The sequence below is a fragment of the Macaca mulatta genome, chromosome 10 (assembly GCF_049350105.2).
Source record: "Macaca mulatta isolate MMU2019108-1 chromosome 10, T2T-MMU8v2.0, whole genome shotgun sequence".
Classification (NCBI taxonomy): Eukaryota; Metazoa; Chordata; class Mammalia; order Primates; family Cercopithecidae; genus Macaca; species Macaca mulatta.
The window spans coordinates 22,244,469-22,265,887 of NC_133415.1; the positions used below are offsets into that span (position 1 = coordinate 22,244,469).

Genomic DNA, 21,419 nt, shown 5'->3' on the forward strand with positions numbered 1-21,419 from the left:
CAGGGTCCTCGAAAAGGTCTGAACGGCCCCAACGCGGAGTCCCCAAGAAACAGACAGGTGGCTGGAGCAAAACTTTACTGTCAGAGGCTCTGCTGGGCCACAGGTCTTCAGGACACCGGGCTGGCCCGGCCTCCTCTAAGGCATTCAATAATATTAGTAATTAAATAGCAACGCTCATCCCCCAATCGGAATGTACAACAGAGGTCCCATTGTGCCATGTGGTCCCAAAGGGTCTGGTCCCATGAGGTCTGGTACTCAAGAGGCAGAGGGGGCTCCCTGATGCAGAGGGGTTAAGGCCACAAAGGAAAAGGAGAAGGGATGGGGTCTGGGGACAGTGAGCTGGTCCATCACATCCAAGAATCTGGCTCAGCCCTTGGGGTGACTGAGTGCAGGGCATGCCAGGTCCCAAGCTCTGCGGGTCCGGAGGGGCGGCGGGGGCCCCGAGGCGTGGGGATGCGTGAGGGTTTACGGTCTGGCTGTGTGTCCATCCGACCCCGTGCCCAGGTCCTCAAGGGTTCGGGGCCAGCCAGGGAGCTCCCAGGTGCATCTAGTGGCCCCCCCATGCCAGGGCAGGGGCTGCCTTCATCGGAAGAGCTGGAAAGGGCTTGGCTTCGCGGCCCAGGCAGGCCATTGGCCGTCCGGCCAGAGTCCCCAGGTTGGCCACATTTGCCACCCAGGACGCTGAGGGACGAAGAGGAGGAACTGGAGGAACAGTAGGCAGAGTCAGGAGCTGGAGGGTCAGGGGCCCGAGCTGGGTCAGGGGCTGGTCCAGTGGGGGTCACGCTAGCAACAGCCTCAAGAGCCCGGGCATTGGCCAGGAACTCCTCTTCCAGGCGCCGAAACAGCTGCTGCTCCTGCTGCGGGTCGAGCTGCAGGGGTGTGCGGAAGATGCTGGCCGGTGTGGTGCCCAACTCTGGACTGGGGCTGGAGACCCGTGAAAGCCGGGGTGCTGCAGGGCTGCGGGCACGGGGAGTCTGGGGGGTGCTCCTGCCCGAGCCCCCAGTGCCCCTGCCCCTTGGCACCCATGAGTGCTGCCCGTCTCGATCCCTGCGCACAAGCAGCACAGCCTGCTCCTCGCGGCTCTGGCTCCGGGCCCGCCGGGCAGGGCTGGGGGCTGACAACTGGGCTCCCCTGCCTCCTGGGGCCCCCCGGGGCCGGCCCCGATCCAGCCGGTCTCGGGACTGGCTGCGCAGGGCAGGAGGCCGTCTCGGAGAGGCCGGGGTGCCTGTGGTCAGCCGCCGGCTGGGTCGCTCCCTCCGGGGGCCAGTGCCTGTGTCATCACTGCGGGTACCAAGGGGGCCGCTCTGGGCGGAGGAGGCTGAGGAGTCACTGTCCCCGGAGTAGCGGCGGGAGCGGGGATGGGGGGGCAGCTGATCCCGGGGCCTGGGGCAGGGGGACAAGAGAGACAAATGGGGTACCACGGAAGGACTGGCATGCAGAACAGGCAGGGAGAGGAACAGCAGGGTATGTGGCTGGTGGACGGGGCTGTCAGGGGCATCGGTCTGTCCTGGGGACTTCCAGGGAGAAGTGAGCAGCTTCCTCCAGCCACCCAGGGCCCCAAAAGCCACGGAAGAAGAAGTTTCCTGGGCTCTAGACACCCCCCTTCCCAGAACGGGCCAGAGGAAGCAAGAGCTGGACTGGCTGCCGCCCAGCCACAGGGCCCGCCCCAGCTGTGTTGTTGGTTTGGTTGTGTTGCCATGGAGATGGGAAGCTAGGCCCGCCCCCACCCACGGGAACTTTTCCCAGGGTGTGAGTCACTCTGGCGCACAGGCAACCCGTCATGCAGGCCAGGGCTGACGCCCCCCAACCCTCTGGACCCTCACCCCTCGTCCTCCTGCATCTCACCTGGGCGGGGTCTCAGGCCCCTCCTTTGTGCTTCGTAAGCTAAGGGGAGTCATCTCAGGTCGGGAGCCCCGACGCTCACTCCCGGGAACTGGGCTAGCAGGGCGGGGACTGGGAGTGGGCGACAGCCTCTGCGGAGAAAAGGTACGGACCCTCGGCTGGGGTGGGCGATGAGCTGCAGGGAGAGAGGACAGGCAGCATGTGAGGGACGTAGCCACACAAGCGAGTCCCCTGCCCATCCACCCCCAGCCCCACCGCGGCACTGACCGGTGGAGGAGCAGCGGCACGGGTCGTGCTTGTCCAGGTAATGCTCCAGCGTGTCCCAGCCACCACCCACTCGCACCATCACGTGGCTCCTCAGCACCTGCAGGCGTGGGCAGGTCATGGCTGTGCCCCTGGCACCCGGCAGCCCACCACCTTGGCTGCTGCCCACTAGAGGGGCCCCTGGCCCTTACCCGCACAAAGATGAGCAGGCTCGAGTCCCCCACACGGTACTTCCCCTCCGAGACCTTGATCATGGGGAACTGGTCGGGGCAGGTGCAGCGGCCCAGGATCTCCCTCACCTGAGGCCAGAGAGAGGGTAGGGGTCAGAGGTCAAGTCCTCTTCCTGGGGCTTAATGTCAGCCATTCCAGGATCAGGAGGAAGTCAGGCCTTCCAGGGAAGTGGATGGAGGCAGTGTTACCCCAGATGGGGTACAGCTTCTACACATGACCAACCTTTTCTTTCTTTTTTTTTTTTTTTTTTTGAGACAGAGTTTCACTCTTGTTGCCCAGGCTGGAGTGCAACGTTGTGATCTCTGCTCACTGCAACCTCTGCCTTCCAGGTTCCAGCAATTCCCCTGCCACAGCCTCCCGAGCGGCTGGGATTACAGGCATGTGCTACCACGCCTGGCTAATTTTGTATTTTTAGTAGAGATGGGGTTTCTCCATGTTGGCCAGGCTGGTCTCGAACTCCTGACCTCAGGTGATCCACCCACCTCGGCCTCCCAAAGTGCTGGATTACAGGCGTGAGCCACCACGCCCGGCCTTTTACCAGCTCCCCCTTTTTGGCTCTCTGGGCCCAGGGAGCTCCCAGGATGAGATGATGGGGCTGTGGTCACGCCATGGTCTGAGACCCGGTGAGGAACATCCCACAGCTCCTAGAGCTGGGGAAACCCCAGAGCCTGTCCTCACTCCCCCTTCACCCACTTCCCAGACAAGAAGGCTGGGGCCCACAGGAAGGCCAGGCGGGCTATAGGACACAGGCGCAAGGGGCCCCATGCCCCTGGGTGGGCACTGATGCGGAGGGGTACCACAGACACGTGGGACACACAGGCCACTGGCTGGGTGAGCACGCACCACATAAAGCGCCCCACCAGAGCCAGAGCTGCCAAGCTGGCTATGTGGACAGCCCTGCCCGCCTCCCTGCCCACAGCGGCAGTGGTGCCGCCAAAGGAAATAAGCAGGTGGAGCCTTGAGTGACCCTAGCCCAGGACAGGGGGTGGGGCCCCAGGCTCTGCCCACTGCCATCCGCTATCCGCCTCCCAGGCAGGCACATTGTAGTCCTGACCTTCTGATAAGAAGGAAACTCTTGGTCCAGCCGTTGGGGGTGGCAGGGGCCACCCACATCCTGGGAGAGGAGAGAGTTGGGGGCAGGGCCCGGCACCTTCTATGCTTAGAATCCTGCAGCTCCAAACAGGATCCCCATCCCAGCAACAGCAGCAACCTGGCTAGGCTTCCCAAGGATGCCTGGGGAGTGGGGAGACCTGCAGAGCCCCCCAGGGTACCTACTGTGTGGCAGGCACCTTGCCCAGGGCTTTCCATGCCTCATCTCAACTGAGCATCACAGCACCCACTCAACCTCGAGCCTCCCTGAGGTTCTGGGCACATCTGCCTAAGACTAAGTGCAGGGAGGGCACCGAGGAGGCGCCCCAATCATGCAGTCCCCCAGAAGAAGGAATGCACAAGCTCAGTTGAGGCACAGTTAGCACACAAAGTGAGGGAGGATCGTGCCAGGAGCCCGCATCCTGTCCCAGGCCCGGCTGGGCTGCGTCATCTCCCCAGCACCTCCCTCACTGTGGGCTACCCATTTCCTTGGGGTCAGGTATACATTCCTTGATTTGGTGCTCAACATGTGCACTCTTTGTGGGGCAGGCTGTTCTGCAGATAGCAGGGTGGACCCTGGGAGGTTCAGGGACAGATCGCAGGCACTAGCTGGGCTGTCGGGTCCCTGGCGCCTGGTGCTGGGGGACTCACCAGCTCGTCGAGGTTGCGCAGGTCGCTGGGTGTCATGCGGGGGGCACGGGCAGGAGTCCCTGGTGCAGGGGTGGTTTCAGTGGTGTCCTCCCCAGCAGCAGGGGCGTTGGGGGCTGGGGGTGCAGCACGCAGTTCCCGCTCAATCTCCTGCTCGAACTGCACGAGGCGTGGGGCGAGCAGGCCCAGGCGGGCCCCACGCCGTGCCACCTCCAGCAGGCATAGCACCACGCTCTTCTCGTTCTTGCGAAGCACCAGGTCCTCAGTCTCAAACATGAGCACCTCCGGCACACCCAGCTCCGTGCGGCACCAGCCGATGAAGGTGGCCACGTTGTCGCGGGCCATGAAGGAGCCAGGCACTACACTGTGTGCCTGGAAGGCCACACCTCGGGCCGGTCGGGCAGCTGCCAATGCACGGGCAGCCTCGGTCACGGCGTTGGCATGTTGGCACAGGGTCGTGCCCGTGGCCAGCCCCGTCAGGAAGCCATCACCACCACCCGGGAGACCCAGGCCGTACAAGGCATTGAGCCACTCGGCCAGGTCCTCCTTCATGGCCTCCACGTAGGCCTCACTGGAGCGAAATGGCCGCACGCTCTTGGCCGCCGAGCCCGCGATGCCCGCCACCGGGTCCGCCATGCCCGGACCGGCCGAGTCACTGTAGGCAGGAACACAGGTCAGGATCGCTGTGGGGACCCAGTAAGGGCTCAGTACAAACTAAGCTGCTGGCCACCTGCACCAGTCTGTCACTCAGGGCAAATGCCTGGTTTACATGTTGGCTCTGGGAAATGTCGGTGCTCCAAGTTTCCTCATCTGCGAAATGGGTACAGTAACATTCCCTGCCTCATGGGACTCTATGGGATAATTTTTATAAACTTAAGGTCCATTAAGTGTTTGCTGTGTGACTTTTTGGGGTGCAAACTGGGGCTTGGCTGGGGCCTCCCTCTCAGGCAGGGAGGTGCCCATTGTGAAGGGCTGGGACCTAGAGAAGTGAAGGCAATGGCTAGGGCCCCCAGAGGACACGAAGGGAACCCAGGTCCTGACCTCAGAGTGGGTTATGTGCATGGCTCAGGGCTGGTGCCCACCCCACGTCCTGCGGGAAGGTCCCCGCACCTTCCTTGGCCCCCCTTCCATAAGGGCTGTGCCATCATTAACAACGACATAGCAGCAGCAATAGTGTAACAGCACGACCGCACTAGGGCTGAGCGGGCGGAGGTATTATCTCCATTTTACAGATGAGGAAACTGAGGCGCAGAAAGGGCCGAGCTCGTGAAGGTCGCAGAGCTGTGGGTGGAGGAGCCCGGGCGTCCAGGCGGCACAGCGTGGCCGGTCTCGGCGATCCAGGGCCACGGCCAGGCCCCGCCTCCTCCAAGAAGCCTCCCTAGCGCCCCAGGCCGGTGCCAGCTGGGCCAGGACTCAGAGCGGCCTCCGCAGGCCCCGCCGGTGCTCGGGCCTGGGCCCAGAGAGGGCGCGGGGCCGCCCAAGGTCACACAGCCCCGGGGAACAGAGGCCGCGGACGTCGCTTCCCGGCCCTCCGCCCCCGTCCATGCGCACCAGGCAGGGAGTGCTGGGGGTCCCCGCGCTCACCTGGCTCATCCCGCGGCTCCGGGGAGCATCGCCCCGGCGGGGGCCGGAGCCGGGCCGGGCCCGCCGCAGGGAGGCGCCGCCCGAGCCGCAGCTCGATCTGTCCCGCGCCGCGGCCTCCTCCTCGCCGCCGTCTCCGCCCCGCCTCCCTGGAATTCGGATCCGGCCCGGAGGGGGCGGGCGGGGCTGCGCGCTCTTAAAGGGGCCGCCCCTTTCCCGAGTCGGCGGGGCAGACAGGGGAAGAGCTGGGGTCTCCCCACGCGATCGGGCCAGGAATCCCGGGTCTTCAAGCGCTCTCGACGCAGAGGGCCCCAGGGTCCCCAGACAACTGCGACCGGCCCAGGCGCCCCAGCCCCACCCAGCCTAGTACCCGGGGCCCCGTCCAACCTCTTTGATCCCCTGGGGAGGAGGTTGGGACCTTTTAATCCTCCACCTCCCCGGACGGTGGGCTCCCCGGGCTGGCGCACAGCACGGCCTGTTCCCAAGATGAAGTCAGGAAGCGATAGCGGCTGGGCGCTGCGAAGTCACCTCCTCCCGGGTGGATCTCCCCTGGCCAGATAACCGGCACCGCCGCGGGGAGGGGAGGATGGCCCTGGTGACTGAGGGCTCCTTGTGCTCACGGAATGCTCGGTTTTGACCTTGAGATGAGGGGAACCGGTTTTACAGATGAGGATACTGAGGCTTAGAGAAGTAGGCAGATGGCCAAGGCCAGAGTTCCGCACAGAACAGGGAACGGGGGCATCGGAGGCCGGCCGGACACGGGAGGGTTAAGCCCCACTAGGCTCTTTTTAAACTGCAGAGGACAGACCGCCGGGATCAGCGGGAAATCCTGCCCCCTGCTGCTGCCGGCTGGGTTGGGCGGGACGCCGGGCGGGTCTGGGCGGCAGCCATGCTACACGGGTGGGGCCGGCCTGCAGGGAAGCGCCGCCGACCACAGCCAGGCTCAGAGCTTCAATAAATCTCCTACTGTGTGCTACCAACACTGCTCTGCGCCCTTGACCTGGACTGGCGTGTCACCTCTGTGAGGGACGCTCATGCCCAACCGGGGCACCGTCAGGAGAGCAGCTGGTGGAGCCGGGATTTGAACATGATTATGATGACGCCCTGGTCCACAGATCAGCAGCATTGGTTGAGCACCTGTTGTTAGCCAGGCCTCTTGGTGCCAGGCACTCACAGACATCATCCCAGAGTCCTTGTGATTTTTTCTTTTCTTTTTTTTTGAGACAGTGTCTCACTCTGTCCCTTGCTCAGGCTGGAGTGCAGTGGCTAGATCTTGGCTCACTGCAACCTCCACCTCCCAGGTTCAAGCGATTCTTCTGTCTCAGCCTCCCGAGTAGCTGGGATTACAGGCGTGAGCCACCACATCCGGCTTTTTGTATTTGTAGTAGAGATGGGGTTTTACCATGTTGGCCAGATTGGTCTCGAACTCCTGACCTCAGGCGATCCGCCCGCCTCCCAAAGTGCTGGGATTATAGGCATGAGCCTGTGTGACTTTTTCAAAGTTGTTTTCTCACCTCAGTGCCTGGCATGGCACTTCCTCCAGTGAGGAAGGCAGAAATTAACAATCCTCAAGGCTGACACCTGCATGGCACCTACTGTGTGCTGGGTCTCTTTGGGCACTGGAAATCAACAGCAAAACAGCAGGGAACCAAGCAGTGCCAGCTCTCAGGGCCTGCTGTCCCAGTGGCAGGGAGGCAGCTTCAGGGCAGAGACAGGGATGAGGTGCAGGGGAGACGGGGAGGGAGCTGGGTGAGGGTGTGTGTGTGAGGGGGGCTGCAACTTAAAATCCCTCATCAGGAAGGGAGATGAGGGAGGAAGCCCGGGGATATCTGGAGGGGAAGAGGGAATGGTCAGTGCAAAGGCCCCAAAGTGTGCATGTGTCCAGCATGCTCAAGAAGACTGGGGAGGTGGCTAAGGCTGGAATACAGGGAGGTGGGTGAGGGAAGAGGTAGAGAGATTAGAGAGACCCCAGGGCTGGTTAAGCAGGGCCTTGCGGGCTGTGCCTCTTTTGAAGGACATGGGAGCCATGGAATGATTTAGAGCAGGGGTGGTTGGCTTAGGTCTTTTTTTTTTTTTTTTTTTCTGAGACTGAGTCTGGCTCTGTCGCCCAGGCTGGAGTGCAGTGGCCGGATCTCAGCTCACTGCAAGCTCCGCCTCCCGGGTTTACGCCATTCTCCTGCCTCAGCCTCCGCAGTAGCTGGGACCACAGGCGCCCGCCACCTCGCCCGGCTAGTTTTTTGTATTTTTTAGTAGAGACGGGGTTTCATCGTGTTAGCCAGGATGGTCTCGATCTCCTGACCTCGTGATCCGCCCGTCTCGGCCTCCCAAAGTGCTGGGATTACAGGCTTGAGCCACCGCGCCCGGCGGCTTAGGTCTTAACATTCCCTGGGGCTGCTGTGGTTGGCCAAGGCAGGAGCTGGAGCCTCAGAGGAAACCAGGTGGTGAGAGGGTGTTGGATTCTGGCTGTATCGTGAGGGGAGAGCTGATGTGCTGGTGGATTGGTTGTGTGAGAACGGGGTCCAGGACGACTCCCAGGGCTGAGCACTGGGAGGGCGGGGGTGCTAACACCTGGGGAGGGGAGGGCTGCTGGAGGTGGAGGAAGGTTGTAGGTTTGGGGTGGGGGTGAATCAGGGTGTGGACACTTAACAGTTTCATCTTCAAAATACCCCGATGAGCTATGATACTCTTAGGTGTTCTCATTTTACAATTTGGGGAAATTGAGGCCCAGAGAAGGCAAGGGATGTGTGTAACCAGCAGCTGTGCAGGCATTTGACTCCTGCTTATACCTACCTTGCTCCATTTTGGGGCTGTGGACACGGGTGAAGTTGGACTGAACCCAGGCTCTGTCATTGGTCATTAGGTGGGATAGTGAAGCTCCCTGAGCCTCAGTGGCACCATCTGTAGAATGGGACAGTAGTAGTAGTCACATCATGGGGTTGTGAAAGATAATACCACTACTCAACTCAGTGTGGCCCGGCTCAGCATGTCCACTTCTCTGGGGAGGAGGGATTATAAAGAGATTCCTTCCTCCCTCTGTGGCCGGTGATAAGAGGCCTGTTCTAGACCACAGCCTCCACCTGATTGTAGGACATGTAGTTGCTATGGTGCAGACCTCACTGCAGGGTCAGACCCCTGGCCCAGGGCATGGTGGACCCTAGCTTTGACTCCCTCTGTCGTATGGTGGCCCAGGGCCCATGGGGCCACGTCTGGGAAAACCTCAGCCTCTGCATGGTCTCCCTTGTTCCTTGCAGGACCAAGAGAAACCACAGAAACTGCTGGAGGCACAGGAGGTTTGGGCTATAGGGACCCTAAGCCCATCTGTACAGATCCTTGAGGCCACCCCCCTCTGTGCACAGAATGCTGTGGCTCCCATATGGGCTCCTTCTGGCCTTTGGCCAGAGGGTACATAGCCAGTTTCTCGCACCCACTGCTGGGTGCCAGCCAGCAGCCTGCTTGGCCTTGGTTGCCGCTAGAGGTCAGACGATGGCTGTGGAGCTTTCAAGCAAAACTCGCATTGTGGGCTACAGCCCTGCTACCAGGCAGCTCCAGGAACCTCTGGCACTGGTTGGATTAGAACTCCTAAGTTCTCCAGCCTGGACTGAGGCTCTGAGCACAGCCCAGGATGAGGGAGGGACTTACAGGAGGCTTCCGGCTGCTGTGTCCAGGTGTGGGCTCAGCTCCAATGACTGCAGCTGGTCAGCTCCTGCTCTGGCTGTGGGACAGGTGACCCCGAGCTGCCTCCAGTGCCCTCCACAAGAAAGACGCAAAATTGGAAAACCCAAGTGGGCTCTTTCCAACCTGCCTGCATCACAATGTCCTCACTGCCGGCCGTACGCCCAGCAGATCTGTCAGGAGTGGGGCAGGAGGGGACAGCATGAGGACCAGCTGTCGTCCCTGTCACAGACTGCACTGTTGGCCCCACAGCTGCTGCTGCAGCCCTGTGCTCTTTCCCGTCGAGCAGGGGAGCCACTCCCTGCGGGCATAGATCAGTCTCCCCATGGACCCCACCACCTTTGCCCAGGCCTGTGCCGTATGGCCTCGTGGGACCTCAAGTTTGTGTTGGAAACTTTTAGTCTAGGTGCTTTTGAGGAGTTTGAGCAGGGTGTGGGATAGATGCCAGCCTTTTGACCTGCTCTGTCATCTGCCCTGCCCACCTCCTTCATGCCCTGGCACCAGCCAGCTTCATGCAGGCCTTTGAGACAGGCTCGGAATCCATGCTGCCTGAGGGCATCTGTGCCCAGAGGAGTCCAGAAGTTTCTTTGGGCTGACAAAAAGAGACTTATCTGCTGTAAACGTCTCTACCAGGGCTATTTAATGCTGGTGACAAACCCCTCTCAAGGTAGGGACTAAGGGTCCTCCTGGGGAGCCTATGCAGCCAGAGTCTGACGGATGCTTGTGCAGCAGCAGCTTTCAGAGCAGGCTGCTTGTCTTCCCTTAGTGCTGGCAGCATGCGGGTCATGTCAGAGCACCCATCCTTTCAGAAGCAGGTGCCTGTGTACAGTGGGTGGTGGGAGGGTGAGTGTGCGGGGTCTGGAGGGCAACGACCCTTAGCTCAACTCGGCCTCTCAATGGCAAGTCCTCCCTTGACCTCTCTGTTCCCATCTCAGCTGAGGTGTGGCTGTCCTGTGTTACCTGCCTTGAAGGTTATTAGGAATTAAACACATGGAGGTACTTAGTGCAATGCCTGGCATGACACAGGGGCCCAGTGATTCCCTAGTCAAGTTTGGGCCTCATAGGTGTGTGTGCACCTTGGCTCTGACACATCAAGGCTGAGGTGAGAGCGTCCTTGGCCCCTTGAGGAACAGTGCTGGACTGGCGAGCAAGGCAGAGCAGGGCAACTGGGCTCCCAGGGGTCTTTTGAAGCATGGCAAGCATGCTTGGAGCCACCAAATGGTTTTGAGACTGGAGACGACCTCCTGTGTCTAGCTGGTTTGGGCCAAGTGTGGTGGCTCATGCCTATAATCCCAGCACTGGGAGGCCAAGGTGGGATGATCACTTGAGCCCAAGTTGAGCCCAGCCTGGGCAACAGTGAGACCTGATCTCTACAAAAGCATCAAAAAAATTAGCCGGGTGCTACACCTGTAGTCCCAGCTACTCAGGAGGCTGAGGTGGGAAGATCGCTTGAGCTCAGTTGAAGCTGATTGTGCCACTGCACTCCAGCCTTGGTGAGAGCAAGGCCATTTCCAGCCACAACAAAAACCACCACAAACCTTGGTCTGGCTTCTAAGGAAGGGCTGGAGACACTGAGAGAAGCAGGGAACCCAGTGAGGTGGTGTCATGGAGGTGGGGGGCTGTGGTGGTTTGCACTGTCCTGGATTTGGAAGAGAGCTAGGTTGGGGGCTGGGGTTTGAGAATAGGTCATGGATGACCACAAGGTTTGGGGCAAGTGTGTGTTTGCTGACCTGGGGTGTAGGGAGGATGGGGCAGGAGCAAGCCCTGCTCTACACCCATCATGCACCCAAGCCGAGTTGCCCTAGGGAGAAAGGGCTGAAGCCAGAGTATGGGAAGGACAGCCAGGCAGTGTGGGGCTCAGGGAACCCAATGCTAGCCTTGGGGCCATCCCACATTTAGGGATAGAAGAAAAAGGAAACAATGAAGGAGACAGAACAGAGAAGGAATGACCATTGATTTGGCAACATTAGAAGTCGTTGGTGACTGAGAGGTGTTTTAGTGCTGGCAAAGAATGAAGTGGGTTCCAGAAAGGGAGGAGGCAGACATGGCTCTTTCCATGTGTTTCCTGTAGAAAGAGCCAGGAAGATGGTTTGGAGGGAGGGGTATGATGGCTGGTTAAGGGAGGGTTTTCCAAATGCAGAGAATCAAACACATACTAGCACAGGAAACGACCAGGGGAACAGCAGAGGTGTACGCAATACTTGTCCAGAAGTGCTGGGATGAGAGGGCCCGACCCAGTCCGCCTAAGAGGGATTGTCCCTCACCCGAGGGAGCAGCCCCTTAGACGCTCCTAGTGCCTGATACCACGGAAGGCAAAGTTATTTCCAGGTCTTCCTGTGCCTCCCTTACCTGGGTCTCTCCTTGAACCTTTGGACACTAGTGGGTCTCTGAGGGTGCGTCAGGGCCAGAGTCTGTTTCCATGTCACAATTGCTTTAGATTTCACCTCACACGACCCCTGAACAAACCATTTATCTGGAAAGCACCCCTCTCCTGGGTGGGGTGAGAGCACGCTCCCAGCAGACACGCAGTGACTGTGGAACAGAGGCCGAGAAGGATAACTGTTTATAAACATTTTGAATTTTATTTAAAAAAAAAAAAAAACATCACAACCATGAACATTGTTACAGTTAGAGGCCCTCTTGGTTCTCCACAATGATACTGAGCATGCTCACAAGGGGTTCCCATTGTTAAAGTCTTAGTTAAACAACCATTTTTAAAAGAAGGAAAAAAAAACTCCGCACACTACCATTTAACTTGTTTTAATGTTTCTTCACAAATGGTGAAAAATACTAAAGTACAGACAAGGAATAATCATAATGTTGTGGCCAACATTATAAATATGGAATTATAAATTTAAAACATTTTCTGGTTTAAAAAATAAATCTGGTAGTCAATGCAGCTCTGCGGGGTCTCTGCATCTAGTAGGGCCGATCTCTGCGCTCCTGACGGTGCTCGCCTCTGCAAGGCAAAGAGGGCTCTTTGGTTAGAATGGGGAGGGGTGAGGAAGCCCTTCCAGAGCCCCCAGGTGCCCCTTCCTGACTCCTCCCAAGCACTGGCACAAGCTTCCTAGTGCCATGGGAACTTGCTCCAACCAAGCTGGGAGAGGCTGTCCTCTCACTGTGCCTGGTGGCCCACAGCTGCTTTTCACCAGCACTTACTTATCCATTTTTCCAGGTCCTCCACGTCCTCCTCTTCTTCCTCCCATCTGTTCCATCAAAGGTCCAGGGGGCCCTCCAGGGCCACCTCGTCTTCCTCCACCAAAGCCACCTCGGTCCATGCCCCGGCCACCACGGAAGCCACCTCTGTCTCCACCACGGCCACCTCTGAACATTCCACCGGGACCACCACGATCCATGAGGCCACCTCTTCCTCCCCGCATGCCACCAGGGCCACCTCTGCCACGATCACCACCTAAGGTGAGAAGAGCAGGGCGAAAGCAGTCAGTGGGTGGCTGCAGAGGCCCTGTGGACACTGGAAGCTGCTCTGCTTCCTTCTCTCTCACCGCAGAAACAAACCAGACACTTCACTCAATCTCAGCATCACGCTGACAATTTAGAAATGACGACAGGACGACAACTCAAGGTTCTTAAGCAGACGGCAGCTGTAGTTTACCAAGCCCACAGATAAGAAAAGAGGTTTAGCATCAGGAAGCTGAGGGGACACTCATGAAACCTGCACCTACCCGGGGGCGGGAAGGGTGGCGGGAGGAAGCCTTCAGGCTTTGGGGCCTTACACTGGTTGCACTCTGTTCTCCAGGCGAAGTTCTGGTTTCCACAACCCCTGCATACAATTACATCACAGCAGAAATCACCAATTGAACTAAGGAAGATAAACAAGGAAAGGTGGTGTGTGAACAGGTACACACACTCACTATCAGGATCTATGTACACCCAGGTTTTAGGGCACAGCCTAAGGCAGCAGTGCGCCCACAACACAGGTCAAATCAATCTTCAGAAGGCTCTGAAGCATCCAGGGAATGGCTGACTAGTGCCCCTAACCAGCCATCAGGGTCATCATTCTGTTCCTCTAGACAGAGCAATCTGCTCTAGAGTGGGGATGGGATGAGGGAAGAGTGGCTTCACTCGTAAGGTATCAATTTGCCAAGACAAGTACATACGGATTGGGACACTGCCAGTCTCCAGCTCGGTGCTGGACGTTTCCTCCTCCGGAGGGGTTCCCTCGGGAACCCCGGGGTCCTCTTGGAGGAAAGCCTCCTCTATCTCCTCCACGGCCTCCCATGCGACCCATGGGTCCCCCAGGACCTCCTGGGCCTCCTGGACCTACAACAAGAAATAGCAGATCATTTCTCTGTAGCACCAGATTTGCTATGGGAAATAAAAATCACTAAGTAAACCCACAGATACCACTGTTGTCATTTCCCCATCACCCGTCCCATATGTTTCCGTGTGGCTCAGGCATCAGCCCCTTCCCTGTGATGAGCGTGTTCCACGTGCTCTACAGGAAACAGAACTCCAATTCTTTTTTTTTTTTTTTTTTTTTTTTTTAGACAGAGTCTGGCTCTGTCACCCAGGCTGGAGTACAGTGGCGCGATCTCAGCTCACTGCAAGCTCCGTCTCCCAGGTTCACGCTGTTCTCCTGCCTCAGCCTCCCGAGTAGCTGGGACTACAGGCGCCCGCCGTCACGCCCGGCTAATTTTTCTATTTTTAATAGAGATGGGATTTCACTGTGTCAGCCAGGATGGTCTCGATCTCCTGACCTTGTGATCCGCCTCCCAAAGTGCTGGGATTGCAGGCATGAGCCACTGTGCCCGGCCTTTTTTTTTTGAGATGGAGTCTTGCTCTGTTGCCCGGGCTGGAATGCAGTGAAACAAGATCTTGGCTCACTGCAACCTCCACCTCCCAGATTCAAGCAATTCTCCTGCCTCAGTCTCCCAAGTAGCTGGGATTACAGGCATGCACCAACATGCCTGGCTAATTTTTGTATTTTTAGTAGAGTTTCACCATGTTGGCCAGGCTGGTGTCAAACTCCTGACCTCAGGCGATCCGCCCGCCTCGGCCTCCCAAAGCGGTGGAATTACAGGCATGAGCCACCACACGCGGCCAAACTCCCACAATATATAAGGAGCAGGCAAATCTATACAGACACAACCAAAGCCTAATAAATGGCAGTCTGGAGGTGAGAGGCAGTGTGGCTTCCAGCCTCCCGTGTTCTTCTCCTCTTCCTTTTACACCCACAAACGTTCAAAGTATTGACTCTACACACAATTTTGTATTTCTTCACTCTAGTAATCAAGTTTCTCAAGGGTAGGGAGTATATTGAAAACCTTTTAATGCAACATAGGAGATCAAAGAAAGTACCTCCGCGGAGTGGTGGTGGCATCCCTCTGCCCTCACGGGGTGGCATACCCCCCCTCATACTGTTCATTGGAGGCTTCTTCCGAGCAAGAGAGACTTTAAGTTTGCTCCCTTGAAAATCTTTCCCTGGAATAAGACAACAGAACATCAATTACTCCCCTATATTCCCTGTTCACCAACTAAACGACATCATCAAATGACCACTCCCAGATGCATTAGGTCTGCCCCTCCTGTAATCTTCTCTAAGATCTTTACTGACAAGGCCAGAAAAAGGCTTTTTTGAGATGGGGGTCTCACTCTGTTGCCTAGGCTGGAGTGCAGTGGCAAGGCTCACTGCAGCTTCAATCTCACAGGCTCAAGCAATCCTCCAAAGTAGCTAGGACTACAGGCACGCATCACCATGCCTGGCTAATTTTACAAAATGTTTTGTAGAGGCAGTCTCTTGCTAGGTTGCCCAGGCTGGTCATGAACTCCTTGGTTCAAGCAATCCTCCTGCCTTGGCCTCCTAAAGTGGTAGGATTATAGGCAAGAGCCATCGTGCCTGGCCAGAAAAAGGCCATACACTTAAATATACTTAAAAACCTCTCTGCAGCCTGGCCAACATGGCGAAACTCCATCTCTACTAAAAAATACAAAAGTTAGCTGGGCAGGGTGACATGCACCTGTAGAGTCCAGCAGCTACTCAAGTGGCTGACACACAAGATTCACCTGAACCTGGGAGGCGGAGGTTGCAGTAAGCTGAGACTGCTTGTGCCACTGCACTTCAGCCCGGGTGACAAAGTGAGACTGGCTCAAAAAATCAAAAACACAAGCAAAAAAATACTGTCTACCAGAAGGAGGAAAATAAGCTGGTGGGAAGCTGACTGTATGGCGAAGAAAAGAGAACCAGGACTTGTTATTTGACACTTTCTTTGAGACAGAGTCTCGCTGTTGTCCAGGCTGGCGTGCAGTGGTGCAATCTCAGTTCACTGCAGCTTCAAACTCCCCGGGCCCAAGTGATCCTCCCACCTCAGCCTCCTGAGTAGCTGGGACTATAGGTATAGGAGTGCGCTACAACACCTGGCTAATTTTTGTATTTTTTTTTTTTTTTGAGACGGAGTCTCGCTGTCTCTCCCAGGCTGGAGTGCAGTGGCGTGACCTCGGCTCACTGCAAGCTCCGCCTCCCGGGTTCACGCCATTCTCTCGCCTCAGCCTCCCAAGTAGCTGAGACTACAGGCGCCCGCCACCACGCCCGGCTAGGTTTTTTTTTTTGTACTTTTAGTAGAGACGGGGTTTCACCATGTTAGCCAGGATAGTCTCGATCTCCTGACCTCGTGATCCACCCGCCTCGGCCTCCCAAAGTGCTGGGATTACAGGCTTGGGCCACCGCGCCCGGCCTAATTTTTGTATTTTTTGTAGAGACGGGGTTGTGCCATGTTCCCCAGGCTGGTCTCAAGCCCCTGGATTCAAGCGATGCACCTACATTGGCCTCCCAAAGTGCTGGGATTACAGGTGTGAGCCACTGGACCTGGCCAAGTCGTTCAATGCTTTCAAGTTGGTTTTGTCTGAAGTGAAATCCCAGCATTAATGTCAAGGCCTTATTTAAATATATATATTTATCTATATGCAAATGTACACTGGCTAAGATGTTCTTTTGAAGGGTTTTCTGTACCTTCTGATAATCTGCGCTTAGAGAAGTGTTTGCCACTTTTAAACAAGGTTGATTTGTAATACTAAAGCCTGAAAATAAAGGGATCTCCAAATCCAGGGTCAATGGCTGGGTCCTAATACTACTGAAGGGAGATCAGCAATCTACTTCCCCCACAAAGGGATGGAAGGTCTTCTTGCTCCCGTGGTTCACAAGTTCCTCCCTCCTGCCATACTCTATAGCCAGGGAGATTAAGAATGCCAGTGAGTACATCTTACCGTCAAACCATTCCACGGCAGCCTTGGCCGTAGGTGGGTCTTCATAGGACACTGTGGCATCGCCTTTGGGCTTTCCTGTTTCCTTGTCCAGGTAGATGTGGATCATGGGTTGCCCAGTTCTCTTGTTCATCTAGACATAGAACACCATAGTTAGGCATGACTAGAATATACTAATTTGGGAGAAAAAAGTTCGGCAAAATCCAGGAAGAGTACCAATTTTTCACATGTAGTAGTCATTAAATGTCACTGTTTCTCCGCTTTAAGTTTTTCAGAATTTTAAGTTATTTTCTCCTCTATCCCTGCTTTATCATAAAAACCAAAGTAGACCCAAAGTTACAAAGTGTGGAAGTGAACAGGATAGGCCCCACTCCTTCCTTAGCCATCTTCTGATGCTGGTTCGCCTGCCCTGGCATTTTCTTTTTTCTTTTTTGAGACGGAGTCTCACTCTGTCGCCCGGGCTGGAGCGCAGTGGCACAATCTCAGCTCACTGCAAGCTCCACCTCCCGGGTTTACGCCATTCTCCTGCCTCAGCCTCCTGTGTAGCTGGGACTACAGGCGCCCGCCACCTCGCCCGGCTAGTTTTTTGTATTTTTTAGTGGAGACGGGGTTTCACCGTGTTAGCCAGGATGGTCTTGATCTCCTGACCTCGTGATCCGCCTGCCTCGGCCTCCCAAAGTGCTGGGATTACAGGCTTGAGCCATCGCGCCCGGCTGCCCTGGCATTTTCTATGCCCAGACAGGTACCCACTGAGCACAGCCACCTCGTAGGGGTAGTCAAGCTTTGATACCACCACATAAGACAAGAGTGGCACAAAGAAAATTATCCTTAAACCATGAAGTATAGTGTACAGGCTGTGAGTGAACTACAGGGATTCTCGGTTAGTCTAACACAGCCACTACTTCCTCCAGTTAGAAGAGATGATTGTCTTTCAGCTGAGTATCAGATGTGGCTGACTTGAATTCAGGAGCCACCTTGTATAAGAATCTTCATGTGTACTTTTTTGCATTAAATATGCACACCACCAGTTTAGTCTGTAATTGTTTATATATATCCAGTAACATGTGAGAGCAATCTAATTATAGGGCTTAAAAAAGATTACAACAGGATATATATATAGATACCTCTCACTTAAAAAAAGGAACATGATACCTGAAGACGGAAAAGAAAACACGGCAAAACTGTGGTATAAATAATGTGGAAATGCATTTTTTTCTTTTTTATGAGACAGAGTCTCACTCTGTTGTCCAGGCTGGTTTCAAACTCCTGGGCTCAAGCAATCCTTGGGATCCTCCTGCCTTGACCTCCCAAAGTGCTGGAATTACACCTGTGAGCCACTGTACCCAGCTTGGAAATCTATTTTAACATCTTTATTTCCAAAATGTTGACGGTAAATACTACGTTTCTTAACCAGGATAAACTCCACATTCCTGAAAAAAACTACATATTATATACATATTAAAAAGCAGTCTTTTTAATATGCTCACACCTGTAATCCCAGCTACTCAAGAGGCTCGAGGCTTGAACCCAGGAAGCAGAGGTTGCCGTGACCTGAAATTGTGCCACTGCATTCCAGCCTAGGCGACAGAGTGAGGCTCCATTTCAAAAGAAAAAAACAAAGGGAGTCTTGCATAGGGTAGAATATGACAGCAGACACTAAAAAAAAGCATTTTACTTTTGAGGTGTGTGTGTTATCTGTGCACAAACAACTACAAGTAGGGAGAAATTGCCTTATATAAGATTTACCAAAATCAACTTTCTTTTTTTTTTTTTTGAGACGGAGTCTTGCTGTCTCCAGGCTGGAGTGCAGTGGCATCATGTCAGCTTACTGCAACCTCTGCGTCCTGAGATCAAGCGATTCTCCTGCCTCAGACTCTCGATTAGCTGAACAGGCATGTGTTACCACACCCAGCTAATTTCTGTATTTTAGGAGAGACAGGGTTTCACCATGTTGGCCAGGATGGTCTTGATCTCTTGACCTCATGATATGCCCACCTCGGCCTCTCAAAGTGCCAGGATTACGGGCATGAGCCACCGCACCCGCCCAAAATCAACTGTATTTCTACACAGCAGTAATAACCAGAAAAGTGTCATTTAACGAAGACCATTAACCACAGCAACTTGAAAATAAACGAAACTAGAAGTAAAGCTAGTAAAATTTGCAAGACCTTTAAGGAAATCGGCCGGGCGCGGTGGCTCAAGCCTGTAATCCCAGCACTTTGGGAGGCCGAGACGGGCGGATCACGAGGTCAGGAGATCAAGACCATCCTGGCTAACACGGTGAAACCCCGTCTCTACTAAAAAATACAAAAAACTAGCCGGGCGAGGTGGCAGGCGCCTGTAGTCCCAGCTACTCGGGAGGCTGAGGCAGGAGAATGGCGTAAACTCGGGCGGCGGAGCTTGCAGTGAGCTGAGATCCGGCCACTGCACTCCAGCTTGGGCGACAGAGCGAGACTCCGTCTCAAAAAAAAAAAAAAAAAAAAAAAGACCTTTAAGGAAATCGATAGTCTTTACTGAAGATCTAAACACGCTGGGCACGGTGGCTCACACCTGTAATCCCAGCACTTCGGGAGGCCGAGGTGGGCAGATCACGTGAGGTCAGGAGTTCAAGACCAGCCTGGCCAACATGGTGAAATCTCATCTCTACTTACAAAAATTAGCCAGGAGTGGTGGTAGGAGCCTGTAATTCCAGCTACTCGAGAGGCTGAGGCAAGGAGACCCGGGAGGCAAAGGTTACAGTGAGCCGAGATTGCGCCACTGCAATCCGGCCTGAGTGAAGGAGTGAGACTCTGTCTCAAAGTAAAATAAAATAAATAATAAAATAAATAGGGATAGGCCAGGTGTGTTGGCTCACGTCTGTAATCACAAAACTTTGGGAGTTGAGGCAGCAGATCACCTGAAGTCAGGAGTTCAAGACCAGCCTTGAAAAACATGGTGAAACCCCGTCTCTACCAAAAATACAAAACTTAGCCGGGCATGGTGGCGGGCGCCTGTAATCCCAGCTACTCAGGAGGCTGAGGCAGGAGAATCGCTTGAACCCAGGAGTCAGAGTCTGCAGTGAGCCGAGATCGCGCCACTGCACTCCAGCCTGGTGACACAGCGAGACTTTGTCTCGATAAATAAATCAGTAAATAAACAAACAAATGGAAAAATAGAATCTTTAGGGGAAAAAAAGATCTCTCAGTATTACAAAAATGTAAATTACTGAAATTACTTCATAGATTTAGTAAACATCCAATTGGGGTTTTAAAGTTTTGAAGTTTATGGGGTTCATAAACGAACTCAAAAATACAGAAGAGCAAGAACTGAAAAACAGTCAAAATATTAAGAATTAGCATAAAGACATAATAATTTGAGGTTGGGTGCAGTGGCTCATGCTTGTAATCCTAGCAGTTTGGGAGGCTGAGGTAGGTGGATCACTTGAGGAGGCCAGGAGTTCAAGACCAGCGTGGCCAACAGGTGAAAACCCATCTCCACTAAAAATACAAAAATCAGTTAGGCGTGGCAGCATGTGCCTGTAAGTCCAGCTACCTCAAGAGGCTGTGGTGGGAGAATCACTTGAACCTGGGAGGCTGAGCAAGACTTAGTCCCTAGGCGTGGAGGAGGGAAGGCTGGGCGTAGTGGCTCACACCTGTAATCCCAGCACTTTGGGAGGTGCCAAGGTGGGCAGAACACCTGAGGTCAGGAGTTTGAGACCCACCTGACCAATATGGTGAAACCCAATCTCTATAAAAAGACAAAATTAGCTGGGTGTGGTGGTGCACGCCTGTAATCTCAGCTACCGGGGAGGCTGAGACAGGAGATTCGCTTGAACGGAGGTTGTAGTGAGCCAAGACTGCGCCACTGCACTCTAGCCTGGGCACCAAGAACAAAACTCCATCTCAAAAAAAAAAAAAAAAAAAAGGCTTTTTTTTTTTTTTAAGGAACAAACCATAAGATATCTAGAAAGAAGTCAGGCAAAAGCAACCTTAGAAAACAACTCTCAACATCAATTCACTCTCTTTAAAATGCTCGGCGGTTTAAAGTTTTGCCAGACGACCTGGTTATGCTTTTACTGACCTTAACAACCCCACATTGCTTAAAGAAGTCTGCCAGATCATCTAGAGTCACATTGTCATTTAATCCTTGTACATAAATTGCACTGTTGTCAGAGTCTTCATCTGGATCTACAGGTGGGCCTTTCAGAGAAAACAAGAGAATTATTATCATGCATCTATAGGGGTTTCTTAACTATCTGATCACTACTGCCCAAGGATATTCATCATAAATCTAAGAAAACTACCAAGCATACTAAGAATGCTATTAAACTTTCGGTTTACTTCACTTAAGGCCATTATAAGTAGATGCTCACAATAAAGGATTCCCCAAACTGTCCTTGACAGCAAGAATATCACGCTGGTCTATAAGGCTGCTGAACTCTAGGCATGCATTTACCTCTGTACCATTAATTTATAAAGCACAATATGAAGTACAAGAATTCAAAATTACCTAGATCAAGATCTGGTCCTTCATCCATGGGTCCTGCCAACCAGGAAAGATCATATAAAATATTATTAGTGCACGTCTTGCAAGCTACAAACCTTACAAACACACATAGCTATCTAATATACCACCATTTGATGGGGATTCATTAAATTCAAAATGACCCGCACTGCTAAAATGGAGCAGTGCCTCTTTAACATTTGTGAAAGGTTTGCTAGGGTTTGCTTTTTTCTTTGCTGGTTTGCTTCTAAACCATTAACCAAATACACTCTCAATGCTTATGTGCCAAATCAGTGTTAAATTTAAGTCAAAATTTTTCCTCTAAATAAACCAAATTTAAAAATTTATTCTCCCCCATATTACAGAAGCAGTTACTCAATACTTCAAGTTAC

The 21,419-nt window shown here is 54.4% G+C and overlaps 2 protein-coding genes and 1 long non-coding RNA gene across 55 annotated transcripts in view; 1 reads left to right on the plus strand and 2 right to left on the minus strand.

Moving 5' to 3' along the window:
• Nucleotides 1–60: 60 nt before the first annotated feature.
• Nucleotides 61–5,757, minus strand: GAS2L1 (growth arrest specific 2 like 1). Of its 4 annotated transcripts, none has more exons than XM_077950210.1 (6): nucleotides 5,659–5,757; nucleotides 4,078–4,729; nucleotides 2,298–2,405; nucleotides 2,110–2,206; nucleotides 1,846–2,017; nucleotides 61–702 (listed from the first exon to the last, which is right to left on the minus strand). In XM_077950210.1, the coding sequence occupies exons 2-6, from the start codon at nucleotides 4,708–4,710 to the stop codon at nucleotides 348–350; spliced, it is 1,365 nt and encodes a 454-aa protein (XP_077806336.1). In that variant the 5' UTR covers nucleotides 4,711–4,729; nucleotides 5,659–5,757; the 3' UTR covers nucleotides 61–347. The 4 variants fall into 4 exon arrangements, with proteins under 4 accessions (XP_077806336.1, XP_015005513.2, XP_077806334.1 ...); XM_015150027.3 differs by having other exon boundaries at nucleotides 61–1,383; XM_077950208.1 differs by having other exon boundaries at nucleotides 61–1,383; nucleotides 4,078–4,757.
• A 6,130-nt stretch (nucleotides 5,758–11,887) lies between these two features.
• EWSR1 (EWS RNA binding protein 1) overlaps nucleotides 11,888–21,419 on the minus strand; it is a 32,820-nt gene continuing 23,288 nt past the window's right edge. For 18 of the 50 annotated variants that reach the window (XM_077948758.1, XM_077948756.1, XM_015149992.3 and 15 more), the window contains 8 exons: nucleotides 21,034–21,066; nucleotides 20,605–20,723; nucleotides 16,549–16,678; nucleotides 14,647–14,769; nucleotides 13,446–13,608; nucleotides 13,011–13,108; nucleotides 12,487–12,739; nucleotides 11,888–12,286 (listed from right to left, as the gene is read on the minus strand). In XM_077948758.1, coding sequence (XP_077804884.1) covers nucleotides 12,247–12,286; nucleotides 12,487–12,739; nucleotides 13,011–13,108; nucleotides 13,446–13,608; nucleotides 14,647–14,769; nucleotides 16,549–16,678; nucleotides 20,605–20,723; nucleotides 21,034–21,066 — 959 coding nt within the window. In that variant the 3' untranslated portion in view covers nucleotides 11,888–12,246. Of the gene's footprint in view, nucleotides 12,287–12,486; nucleotides 12,807–12,949; nucleotides 13,148–13,445; nucleotides 13,609–14,646; nucleotides 14,770–16,548; nucleotides 16,679–20,604; nucleotides 20,724–21,033; nucleotides 21,067–21,419 lie in introns of all 50 variants that reach the window. The other 32 variants (XM_077948752.1, XM_077948751.1, XM_077948723.1 and 29 more) reach the window with 11 other exon arrangements.
• On the plus strand, nucleotides 15,710–20,417 carry LOC144331843 (uncharacterized). Its single transcript, XR_013399405.1, has 2 exons — nucleotides 15,710–15,771; nucleotides 19,646–20,417. It is a non-coding gene; the product is annotated as an uncharacterized LOC144331843 (long non-coding RNA).